Source organism: Patella vulgata, chromosome 5 (genome assembly GCF_932274485.2).
Source record: "Patella vulgata chromosome 5, xgPatVulg1.2, whole genome shotgun sequence".
NCBI lineage: Eukaryota > Metazoa > Mollusca > Gastropoda > Patellidae > Patella > Patella vulgata.
In genome coordinates this window covers 53,776,151-53,789,877 of record NC_065883.2, presented here as the reverse complement: position 1 = coordinate 53,789,877, position 13,727 = coordinate 53,776,151, and the positions used below count along the sequence as shown (strand labels likewise).

At 32.2% G+C, this 13,727-nt stretch overlaps 1 protein-coding gene across 1 annotated transcript in view; it reads right to left on the bottom strand.

The window, feature by feature from the left end:
- LOC126821050 (vacuolar protein sorting-associated protein 8 homolog) overlaps positions 1-13,727 on the bottom strand; it is a 37,798-nt gene that overhangs the window by 8,535 nt on the left and 15,536 nt on the right. The window contains exons 15-31 of the mRNA XM_050549345.2: positions 13,358-13,444; positions 12,507-12,617; positions 11,826-11,963; positions 11,388-11,480; positions 10,388-10,434; positions 8,851-9,073; positions 8,348-8,489; positions 5,756-5,798; positions 5,462-5,534; positions 5,031-5,076; positions 3,142-3,215; positions 2,920-2,954; positions 2,256-2,322; positions 1,568-1,660; positions 1,144-1,283; positions 776-860; positions 314-549 (exon numbers count right to left, since the gene is read on the bottom strand). Of these exons, the coding sequence (XP_050405302.1) occupies positions 314-549; positions 776-860; positions 1,144-1,283; positions 1,568-1,660; positions 2,256-2,322; positions 2,920-2,954; positions 3,142-3,215; positions 5,031-5,076; positions 5,462-5,534; positions 5,756-5,798; positions 8,348-8,489; positions 8,851-9,073; positions 10,388-10,434; positions 11,388-11,480; positions 11,826-11,963; positions 12,507-12,617; positions 13,358-13,444 (1,733 nt within the window). The remainder of the gene's footprint in view (positions 1-313; positions 550-775; positions 861-1,143; positions 1,284-1,567; positions 1,661-2,255; positions 2,323-2,919; positions 2,955-3,141; positions 3,216-5,030; positions 5,077-5,461; positions 5,535-5,755; positions 5,799-8,347; positions 8,490-8,850; positions 9,074-10,387; positions 10,435-11,387; positions 11,481-11,825; positions 11,964-12,506; positions 12,618-13,357; positions 13,445-13,727) is intronic.

Here is a 13,727-nt window from a genome sequence, read left to right as displayed (position 1 = left end):
AACTTAGCTTACCAAAAGACAATATTTCATTTTTCAAATAATTTTTAAATATTTTTTTTTTTCAATAAATTAGCTTCTTAAATTTCATATAACATAATTTAGCTTTTGAAATTTTATTTAACATAATCTAATATGATTTCATATGTTGTTAGTTAAATCAAATGTCCAATCTTCCTTGCTTCAAATCTATACCAATATAACTTTTCAAACATGCCAAGACAAATCAAATAATGAAGAAGTCGGTTGAAGAAGATAATAATTTGACTAAGCATATTGTCACATGTAATTTACTTATTGTGAAGTATTAATTTACCTATATGTAATAACTCCTTGAAGAAATTCAAACAGTATTTGTGGTTGGGGTTTTAATTTATGTACAATATCTCGTAGATTACTAGCTAGATTAGTAATAACTGTATGGGCTGCTTGTTTACAATCAATAGATACCAAATCTTCTAAACTTTTTAAAGCTTCTTTTCTTACACTCTCTTTCTCTTTTTCTGGTCGTTCACTCTGTATAATACTTGTGATATAATTGAATGCATGATACTGAAATATAAGAAATTTAACTTTTTAATACCTTCTGTCCACTGTCATAGTTAGGTTAATATTAATATCTTATAATATCTGATGTTATGAAGTCTAGTACACACGAGGCAATTTTAGTTTTTGAAATAGAAAAAATTTACAGTCACCTCACAATTTATTTCAATATGAATTGATGTCAGTGCTTAAAAATAGTTTTAAAAAATATACAATTTGGTTTGTATCTTACCCTTCTGGAAGGATCTTGCAAATAACATGAGAGAATTTTATCATATTCTCGTCTTTTTTCATATAAATATTCACAAACACGAAAGCTGAAATAATAATACCACAAATATATAAATAAGAGTAGAGAATGAACAAATGTCATCTCTGTTTTTTTAAGACAGTTCGAACAGGTCAGAAACAAAAAAATGAATGATACATCTAAATAGTATGTATATCAATATGAAATTAAATTCGAACTAGAAATAGAATCAAAATAACTAGAATTTTTAATGTTTAAAATCAATTTTAACAACAAATCTAGCTTGTAATTAACATGTATTATCATCTTAAAACATTATAAACACAACCACAAGCTGGTAAAATACGTACAATTTAGCATTCTCAGCTAATTTTAATAGTTTCTTCTCATCAAATTGTTTTAAACCACCAGCATGTATCAACTCCATTAAAGCTTGCTGACGTTCTTCATGACGAGATTCATCTTCAGGATTAGATAGAAACTCTAACACCTACAAGAAATTACAAAAACATTCAATAGGTTTTATTTTAAGGAACATACTCTTTCGCGAATCTGAGAATATATCATTTTCTGATTAAGTGCTTGAAAATTTGAAAAGACTTTTCTCCACCCATGCATTGATTTGAACCTGCAATATTCTAGTTGAGAGTTCAATGCTCTGACTGCTAGACTATCACAGGCTCTCAAATATCTATATCTAAATGTTCGTATAATATAGTTTTAGCAATGATTAAGGAAGGTAGAGGTAATTTAGCTGAAGTCAAATGTTCAAACCTGTTCAAAGAGAACTCTGTTAACAATAATGGTATTTTCATGTCTAGCCATCTGTCTTGCTAAGAACGTAAATAATACACCAACTTGTGCAGGCTGAAATTAAACAAAATATATTTAATTAAGTTTCTTTGATGACTACATAATATTTACCAAGAGAAGAATGACGATGGGATTAATAACCCTCTTTGCTTTAGGTAAAGATACATTGCCAGGCAACAAAACATTCGCCCACAGCAGTTACTTTCATATGACTATGAAACAGGCAATTATCTAAAATTGCTGAAAGTCAATAGCTGTCTTCACTTCATGAACTTAAACGCTGTTTATAAATTTTAAGTCAACTGGATAATAACTTTAGCCTCTAGAGAGTCAACAAACCTTTTCTAAGTGATCAAACGTCATAGCTCTAATAGTAATTATATGAAATCTTCGTCCTATGAACATAAACCTTGTGTATAAATATCAGGTCAACCACATGAAGTTAGCTTCTACAGCATCCACAATTCGCCGAACCATCAGTCAGAGAGGTGGGGGGAGCAACAGTATACCATTTCAATTAGTGATGGGACAAGAACCAGATGTTTTAACTTTTGTTCCTAAAGTCAGTTTGTTTACTAATTGTAAAGAGTCTGTTGCAATCAAACACACGACACATTAATTTGAGTATGTAGATATTGTAAATACTTACTGTAAAACCAATACTCTCTACCATTATCTTTAATAATATATCAACTAATCTTTGTCTCTTCTGAATTCTAGAAATAAATATGAAAAACTGATAGCAACTAAACGACAGAAAACAGATAACCATAAATACAAATGGTTTGTAAAAGCCAGTTTCAATTATATGACACTGATCTGACTAGAATGAAATAGGGTTTAAAGTCTCAACAACAGAATACATTAGTCATTTTTAGACAAATATATGGTAATTTCATTTCAATAGCAACGTGAGCAACGTGAGGAGGCGTATTTTGAATTGCATCTGCCATAGGTTCTATATGTGCATATCAGTATGCCATCTATAGTTTGTATATTTCATATAAGAGTTAATAAATGACAGTAAACAATGATCATGTATGTTTATTTAACATAAAATCAGGGATTGAATCTCTATAGCATGCTTTAATTATTATTCCTATAAATTATTGCTGATGAAAATTTTAGTATGAATTGATAATAAAGATATATTCCCTCAGCAGATACAACAAGAAAACATACCGTAACTATATATGTTAATATATGTTACCAAAAACATTATATCTTCCCAAGATACTTCAAAGGAAGCTTTAATGACAACCTACAAATGTATACGCCTGAAAAATGATAAATAGATGAATGCAGATACTTACCCATTTTGAGTATTGAAATCAGATTCTTCAAAAGCCTGAAATTTTGGAATAAAAATCATAATCTTTATCTGTACAGCATTTTGATAAAACTTTTAACTACATAATTCATAAAACTTTGTAAAGCGTGTTTTACATTCTACTTATACTATTCATTATAACAAATTTGTTTTTAATTCATATCATATCCTGTATGATTTAATTAGAAATTAAACAATTACTCACCAGTGCCAATACGTTTAAGAATTCACGGGTATCAAATTGTAGTAAAGATCTTAGATGTGGGTAGGCGGATTCATCTTAAATGTAAAATTCAAACTATGCACTTATGGAGTCAAAAGAATTAAATTATTTTAGAGTATCATTCCTAAAATTGAAATGTTTACAAGAAAATACACTTTTACAAATTGAAACTTGTTTATCTATTAAACATACATTATGCAAGAGCTAAATCTGCCTATTGCAGGTCTTTCTTTAGGCTTCAGATTTGATAGAAATTATTAATTAGACCTTTATTTACATGACATGCTCAAAATCAACTCTCAATTTCATCGCTAGCCAGTGATATTAACTGGATTGAAATCCGATCTGCTGCTCAATGCTCATTGATGATTAAATCAAAAAATGGATAATCGAGACTATGTTTGTTACCGACTTTAGTAATGATGATTGAGGCTAGGTCTAAAATTCAATTACTAAATTCTCAGTTCATAGTGGATCAATTTGACTGAAATTTTCAGCAAATACCCTTTACATTATCTAGTTTTTAACTATTATAGTGAGAACAGCCAGCTCTTTATCTAATCTCCCATAATGTATCTTTAATATTTAAAGAAAAAAAAAAAAAAAATTCGATGTTGGCTATTTTGTAAAAGATAGGTTTGCCAGGCAATGAAACATACGCCCACAGCAGCTAAAAGGTTGTCACATATTTATGCTTTTGTAGTTAACGGGAGCATTTACAAGACACTGATATCAATTTCAATAAGATCGAATGTTCACAAGGTTCAAAAAGGTGAAACAAGGGCCATAGCTGTAGAAGTTATTTACAGAAAATGCTTAAATTTTAGTCATCTCGACAATGCATACAAATTTAATACAGATCGGACGATAACTTTTGTCCTTAGAGCATTCACAAGGGGTTCAACAAAGTGAAACAAGTGTAATAACTCAAGAAGTTATCGACGGAGATTGCTGAACAAAGTGAAACAAGTGTAATAACTCAATAAGTTATCAACGGAAATTGCTGAAATTCAATAGACTTCTTCGTTTTACTAATTTAAATAACACATACAAATTCAATACAGATCAGACAATAACTTTTGTCCTTAGAGCGTTCACAACTGAAACAAGTGTCATAACTCAAGAAGTTATCAACGGAAATTGCTGAAATTGAGTAGGCTTTTTCATTTTACTAATTTAAATAAAGCATGTAAATTTAATACATATCGGATGATCAATTTTGTAGATAGAGTGTTGACAAGGTTCAACAAAGTGAAACAAGGGCCATAACTCTAGAAGTTATAAACGTAAATTCCTGAAATTCAATAGACTTCTTTGTTTTACTAATTTAAATAATGAATTAGTAATACATATCGGATGATATTCACTCTAGAAGTTATAAACGGAAATTCCTGAAATTCAATAGGATTCTTTGTTTTACTAATTTAAATAATGAATGAACATCTAATATATATTGGATGATATTCACTCTAGAAGTTATAAACGGAAATTGCTGAAATTCAATAAGCTTCTTTGTTTTTCGGAAATTTTTGAAATTAAAAAGGCTTCTTTGTCTCATAAACTTTAAAGGTAAACAATATATATAAATTTCAAACTTATCAGATAATAAATGTAATCTGTAGTGTGTTTCCATATGGGTGTATAAAAACTACTCAGACAAGAGCACCTGGATTTGTTTATAAACTGTGACTAACAGTTTCTCTGATGATGTCACAGCAAGCATCTTAAATTGCTTGTATTTCGAGTTGTGTAATTTTGAAATAAGTTCAGGTTCAGTCATCATTTTTGAAGATATAACAATGGGTGAAATTTTCCTTGAACTACAAATGTATGGTTAATTGTTTATATGAATAGCTTCATAACCTACTTACCTGGGCTTGGATTTTTAGTATGAAGACAAGTGATACAGTCAAATACCTGTAAATCAAAAACGATTAAATTATTTCTTTCACAACAATTTATATTTTCAAAAATTATAGTAATAAATGGATGGATAAAACAATTAGTATTACCCATAAATCAGTGTTTCTGCATAGTCTAATTTGCATTCAAATGGAACCGGGATCTTTTACATTCACTTCCAACTTGTTCAGACCCACTTTCCTTTCATCGTCACAGGTGCCATGCCACCACCCTTTACATCAGGAATCAAACCCAGGACATCATAGTTGTAATCTAGTGTCCTAGCCACCCAAATTAGTTTTTTAAAAAAACATCACAGCAATGAGAGCATTTGCAAAGTGAAGAGGCTTTAGTCCAGAGCATGAAGTAGAAAAACGTACCAACATTGCAAACATTTTACCTTATTTTTTACATTTTCTATATGTTCTGGAGGTATATCACCTAATGGGTAGGCTCGACCAGCAAGGCAACAACTGTCAGAAAAAGAAAGATCAACAGATGTATGAAAATCTATTACAATAAACATAGGTTGCTAACAAGATTTCATAACAAAGGGGAATAACTCTGGAAGTCATTAGCAAAAATACTTAAAAATCAATAGGTTTTGTTTCTTTCAATAGTACAAGCAAATTGTTATTTGTAATCAATAGTGTATATATTATTAAAAGTGTGTATAAATAGAATAATTACTAACCTGATATACACCAGTAATTTATTCCCTAGTTTTATTTGTTCATCTGAAAACAACCAAGATATTATATCACTGTTACTTCATATTATTATGCTTGTATGAACTGTTCAATTGTCTGATGATTTTCTAGATTGATCATTTTGACTAAATATGTGTGATTTAATTCAAAAATAAAATTGCTAATTATATCTGTAGATAAAGCCAGTGTTGGCATAGAACTGATTTTTTGTTCAAGTAATTTATAGCTAACTCACCTTATTGTTTCAAAAAATTAATGGAAATAACACATCAAATCAATTCAATTTAATAGTTTATTTTGAATGAAACAGGTTCGGATCTTTTAAGTAATACATGGTTCAAAGAGTTAATTTAAATCGGATATTGCAGGGTATAGCATTAACACGGATGATACGCTACGAAAATTTATCTATTCAATGAGTATTCATAAGTTATATTTAATGTTATTTCTGATGACTTAGTAAAATTCCATGGAGAACAAAACTGCTTAATTTTGTGTTAAAAGCCCTTAAAATCCTCTACCTTGGGGCGGAGCAACGTTTTCAAACAACTCAGACCGGTCAGTCTTCATTTGGAAATGGAGACTGATGTCCCAAGTTCTATTATACAGTCTTTATGTTAAAAGCCCTTAAAATCCTCTACCTTATGGCCGATCAACGTTTTCAAACAACTCAGACCGGTCAGTCTTCATCTGGAAATGGAGACTGATGTCCCAAGTTCTATTATACAGTCTTTGTGTTAAAAGCCCTTAAAATCCCCTACCTTATGGCCGATCAACATTTTCAAACAACTCAGACCGGTCAGTCTTCATCTGGAAATGGAGACTGATGTCCCAAGTTATTTTATACAGTCTCTGGATAAAACCAGGCTTTTATTTTATAAAAATAACGTGTAGGTGAAATTTACCTTTCCTTATCAAGTACAGCACATGGGTCATGCACTGTATAGACCTCTAAAGGAACGGCAATAGATTATCAGGTCACCCAATGAAAAATTTGACTCAAAATCTTAAAAGGGTTACATGCAGTGATGGGATTTCAAAAAATTTCATGTCAGACATTTTTTCCCGAAAATAAAGGGGCATAACTCTTACCGTAATTTAAGCAGACGTTTTCAAAACACAATTAAGAATCACGTGTCAACAAAATATATTCAAATTCATATGTAAAAAAAAATAGGTGCACCTCCTTATATTTCATGTTTAAAACACGCACGGTATTCAAATTTATGTCAATAGTATTCCTACAAAATTACATGACATCATAATACTATAGAACTGGCAGCGTGCCGACTGGCAGCGTGCCGACTGCTGCCAATTTGTTTCAAACTCCCCCAAAATTACCGTATTTTTCGGGTCATACGTCGGTACAATATTCAGCAAAGTCCGACATTCGTCTGATACTCCGTTTCGATTTATATACGGAAAGTAAAAAAATGACATCCCGAAATTTATTTGGCCGTAAACCGTAGTTAACGACGCTCTAATCAGCGAGTGACACAACTGCTAAATAATTGCATTCGACTGTAGCACGCGCTATCGTCTAAAACAATTAACTGCTTACGTCATTCCAATCGAAATATTCGTCAACATTTCTTAGCGTGTTTATTTATTTATTTAAAGACATAAACCCCCTTCAAAATATGATCATAAATCCGACAATATGCCATCAAAATAGAATCTTTTCTCGGACATCAGGCGTATTGAATTCAGCACGTATACATCTCTTAATTTCACGTGTCTCGCGAGATTTATACTTTCATTTTAATTACTGAAATATCTTTATTTAACTTCGGCCTCCACCGAAAATATATCACAGACAAGTTATCGGATACAATGTATGTTGATTTGAGGTGTTATATACTATCAGGATATGTGACATATATGACTAATTTCTACGTGTTAATGTCCGACACAAAGGAGATTAGAACGTGAGACAATGGTCTAGAGAAATCACGGGTTAATCAGATTAAGTTCATAATCACTCTTATTGGATTGATATATCGCCCGACAAAGGAGAAGCAATGACTTCTGTTCAGGATTGATTTGATGAATTGTCGGATAAAGAATTAAGTCAGCCAATCAAGGCAGAATAGTAGTTAATCAAGGTAGGTGTGTAAGACGATATAACACGATAAATAGTCGATCACTTAATTACCTAATCAATCCAGCCTATTATCAACGATAATCGGGTTGCACGGTAGTTATACACTCAGTACACTATATTAATTTTGGAATTTGAATATTATTCACCATGTCTTGATGTCCGATTGGGCATATTCCCAATATTGGGCGTTTCGAAAAAAGATTCGGACAAGTCCGGAATATACGGCTAAAATCCCATCACTGGTTACATGTCTGGATAAGCGCTTTTGACGTTCATGTCCAAAGGACTCAATATTTTGAGCTGAAATTTATAGACAAGGTAAATTAACTTTCCTCTATATTTTGGCACTTAAATTTCATACGCACGCAGACTTTTATTTTTGAGACTCTGTTAAAATTGGGATAGTCCCTTTAAAAGGAAAGTTTCTACATAATAATTCTTTTAATAAAAGCAAAGAAAATCTTCCACTCACTTGTTAAGCGTTTTCCTGTACTGATAGCACTACTTAATAAAGTAATTAAATCTTCTAATGGTGTACAGAAATCATACATTCCTTTATTATATACATATATAATAGCATCATATAATCCATGATTCCAACATAAACTAACAACCTACAAATATACACATTTCTATATTTAAATTTCTCTACTTTCATTTCTTATTTGACAAAAAGTGAGCAAAAGAACTATTTCTGTTATAGGAATAGGCTTTTATTCTTTAAAGATATTGCAACCACAAAATAGTTTTAAAAGCTCAAATTTTCACAGTTTTTCACACTAGAAGTAAGAATAGAAGTACAGAACAGATGCAAATACAATCACTATACTGTAAAATTTGGATAATGTTCTTACATCTAAAGATTTTTTTTTCCTTAATAGAACTGAAAGAAATAATACAGAATTTCAATCCTGGACTAATAATCAAAATTCTATCAATGTTGTAAACACCGATGGTAATAATAATGATACTTACTTGATGAATATCTAGATTGGCTATATCCAGATGTACAATACAAGCTTCTACACTATCTAACATAGATTTACTTTCATAATGAGTTACAAAATCTTTCATGACAGCAGGTGGTATAGCCGTTAATTTATCACTAAGTATATATGGTTCCAAGCACTCTAAAAATGTTCCTTGAGCAATAATATCTTCACCAAACTTTTCATATATTCTTCCAAACAATACATCACTACAATACATTCAACAAAGACAAGTATTATTTACTTCATTTCGTTTTCTGATTTTCTACAGAACACAAGATCTACGAAATTATCAAAATGGCAGCTGATATCAACTGTGTTATGCACAAGACTTCATTGAGTTCTAAAATAGATCAGTGGATGATGTGTTGGTATAATTCAAAGAGTTGAATTTTCATTGATAAACACAATGATGAATTTGGCAGGTTAAATAAAGTCTGGTAAAATATAAAATACGGAAATATAAAACAAATGAGAAAGAAAACCAGCAGTTGCCAGGCAAGATACGCCCATATTTTGCAAGAGATGGATAGATAACAAGCTAAAATCAAAAGCGATTTTTCGTACTATCGTGGGCCATAATCTAGAAAGTTATGGTCTGAAATGCACAAATATCGACATGGACTGAGATTTTTGGGATATAAAGATATATTTTAAGTTTCATCAAAATAAGATCAAAATTGTGACCTCTAGAGGGTCCACAACCTTTGTATTACATACTTTTACACAATTTGCATACAAAGAGCGGCTATTTTGTCAGGCAGTTTCGTTTCGATTTTCCCGAAATTCGAATTCAAGCATGGTGATATATTTAAACGTTTTTTAAAATCGTATAAAAATTGTGACCTCTAGAGAATCCACAAGCTAAAAAACATGATTTTTCATACAATCAGGGGCCATAATCCAGGAAGTTACGGTGTAACGGTGATATATTAGAACGTTTTTTTAAATCAGAAAACAAATGTAACCTCTAGAGGGACCACAAGCTAAAAACGCTATTTTTAGTACAATCAGGGGCCATAATTCAGGAAGTTATGATACAAAATGCACGAATATCAAAAGGAACCAAGGTCCTTGGGTTATAAACATGCATCTCAAGTTTCATTAAAATCAAATGAAAATTGTGACCTCCAGAGTGTCCACAAGTTAAAAACGTTACTTTTTGTACAATCAGGGGCCATAATCCATGACGCTATGGTCCAATACATGCCAATATCGAAAGGAACCAAGATCTTTGGGAGATAGACCTATACTTCAAGTTTTGTAAAAATCAGATAAAAATTGTGACCTGTAGAGTAGTGTCCAAAATCAAAATGTGGACGTCTGGACGGACAGGGGTGATGGCATAATACATCCACATGAAAATGTGGGCATATAAAAAGTTGAAAAACATCTAACTCTAATCAGTCTTCAGTGAGTTTACTTTGTCCAGACAGACATATTTCATGAAACACTTTCATAGTGTCTCAATGACAACCATAGCATTGCTAGATGTATGGAAATGTATAAAACAGCACACTTACGTTCTGTTTAAATGTAAGCAATAATCAACACAAACTGGTACAATTTCCTAGAAAATATAGAGAAAATATTTAAATTTCAGTATAGACATAACAATCAATAACAACTTGATGTTATGTCTCATGTGAATGAGTTCAGCTGGCACCAATCAGAACATAGTTTGAAAAGTTCTTCTCAGCCCAAACTGGGCATTCTTTCCCCAGATATTCTCTTTTTCTGAGTTCAGGGTGGTATTTATAAAAATTCTAAGAGTTGGAACCAACTCTTAACTGTCAAAAATTACTCCTAACTTTGTAGATTTTCCTAAGACCTATTTATAAAACATTTTACTTTAAGAATTACTCCTAACTATGACACATATTTAGGAGTCATCCTGTAGCACTCCTAACTTGTTAAAAGTACTCTTATCTTGGTTAACATGGCCGTCCGTGTACGCCGCCTAAGAGAGTTTAAAACAGGAAGAGATTTCTTAGTGGAGTACAACAATGACGAGTTGATAAGGAGATATCGAATGGACATGGGTGGGATTCTTTTTGTGACAGATTTAGTTCGGCATCTACTTACGAGTCCTACTAAACGAAATTTCTCAATCGATGCTGAGATGAAGATCGCTATTACGCTTCGTTTCCTAGCTACTGGTAAAATGCAACTGTGTAGTGGTGACGATTTCGGCGTCAGTCAACCTACAGTGAGTAGAGTGATTGCATGACATCAACACTGAGCTATAAATAACTTCAGGGAATCCCCAGATTTCCCATGGTTACATCCCTAAGAGTTTGGTTAGGACCCAAGTCTTACATTTAGTTAAAAGTAACTCTAAGACCCTTTATAAATATTTCTAAAGAGTAACTTTTAACTAAATGTTGTTTTAGGAAGTCTTAGAGTAAAAGTTAGGAAAACTCTAAGAATTTTTATAAATACGGCCCCAGTTCTCTAAGCCCACAACCACCACGGCCAGAAAGATAAATAGAGCAAGAGAGAAGATTATATGTGGTAACTAACCTGATAATATTCCTCCAATTCTTCCATTTTACCTTTATCTGGACACAGTTTAGTCATAGATAAATCTACATATTCAAATACTAGATCTAATATCTGTAAACACAAAAATTATTCTGTTTTAACAAATTTTTATATTAAAAGAGCTGTCACAGGGTATGTGTTGATATATGTAGGTATAAATATGAATTTAAAAAAATACCTCGTCCAAAAGTTTCAAACAAAACATTGCATAATTCACGTTTCATTCAGACACAAATGTAGCATCAGAGAGCTTCAGATACTTGCACAATCTGGCATATTGGAGCTTTAAAGCTAGACGGAGCAATATTTTGGACAGATTTCAGAAGCAGAAGCTACTACCCGTAGGTAGAAAGTAACCTTGAGTACATTGGAACTCCTTAGTTTAGTCAAATGTTAAGTAAATGAATATCAACTTACTAGATTGGAGACTATTTCCTTTTTCTTAGATTGTGAGCCAGTCAAACTAACAACAGCTTTAGCTTTACCATCATAGAAAGATAGAGCTAGAGATAGAGCTTCGTGATATTTATTCTGTTTTACTAAAAAATCAATTCTCTGAAGTAAAATATATTAAGAAAGGTTAAAGTTATTTAATTGGTTTCAATAAAAATTATTCTCTAAAAAACAATATTATCAGAAAGTATTTTTGATATATTATTAAAGTCCCTGTGAATTATTTGCATTTTTTAGGCGGTGTCTGCTTGTTTTGACTATATATCCTATACATCATCTGAAGTGGATGCCAAATGACAACAAATTTTCAATTCTTTGTAAATATTCAACTGAAGTGAACGATATTTAACAATATTTAGTTTGCAAGAGGGAGAAATGGGGTTTAATGGCCACATGGTTCAATTTTATTTCAATAATTCGCTTGCGCGTAGTTGGACAGACGACCCTGCTCCTTGTCATGTACAACCAGGCATTCGCAACCACGCAAGTTGACTCAATGACAGACCTTATGATACAGTGCGCACATGTTAAACATTTGGCCATCTACCCCCCCCCACCCCCATGATCGGAGACATTGATAAACATTAACAGTTATATTTACTTCACTCAGGCTCTGATATTATAAATATTAATAGTTTTACTTACTTCACTCCAGGCTCTGATATTATAAATATTAACAGTTTTAGTACCAAGAGTAAATAACTGGGAGGCATGTGAAGCAACGGATTGATAACAAGCTTGTCCCCCAGCATACGCCTGAAAATAAATCAAGTATGTTAATTAATTACAATTACACTGTGATACAGCAATCTCTTATGTTTCTTAGAATATCAATTTTCATTTTTAGGCACGCATAAATCATTTATAGACTGTTTATTGGGCAAGACATAAAATTTCAATGGGATGAAGAATCGAGGGTCCCATGTACACATTGGTGTGCCTTAACAGTTATAATTCATTGAAGAGTAAGGGGGGTGGGTGGCCGAATGGTTAGCATGCTCGCGCTGTATCATAAGGCCTGTCATTGAGTCAATTGGCGTGGTTTCGAATCCCCAGTTGTACGTGACAAGGAGTAGGGTCGCCTGTCCAACCTCGTGGGTTTTCTCTGGGTCCTTCGGTTTCCTCCCACTGCTAAAGACCCCTACGCGCAAGCGAATTATTGAAATAAAATTAAACCATATGTTAGTCCCGAAATGAACTAGTTTGTGTCGAGTGGACGTTAAACCCCATTTCTTTCTCTCTCTCATTGAAGAGTAAATAGTAGGACTGTTGTGTAGACAAAATTTTACTCATAACAGACTGCATGACGGAAGCTTATTCATGTCTTCATTAGCCTAATCAATTACATCTGCTAACCACAAATTGTATTTCTTGTCAGTGTCTATGCCAGATCTGATTATCAAACCTCTTATTTATTTGAGGGTAGATAGCTGTAAAGGTCATTTTACACCACAGCCATTAGCTGTCAGATTACAGTATTTCAAACATTAACTTACCAAAGCCTGGCTAACATTGCCACCTGTAGCCAATGATTTAAAATGGCTAGAACCATAGACTAATTGAACATCTGATATATCTATAACCTATAGAAAATATAACATAACATATAGACAACTGTACATCTGATATATCTATGACCTATAGAAAATATAACATTACATATACTATATATAGCCAGTATAATAATCACTGAAAACTCTTGTTTACATGAAATATTATAGGCTGATATTTTTAAAGGAGCAGTACTAGATTTCACAGGTTCTGGTAAAGGTATTCACAAGTGGTATTAACCGTCTAAGTCAGACAAGTCAGACATATGAAAAAAGAACAAGGTAATTTGTTTACTAGCCTCTGAACCAGATTTAC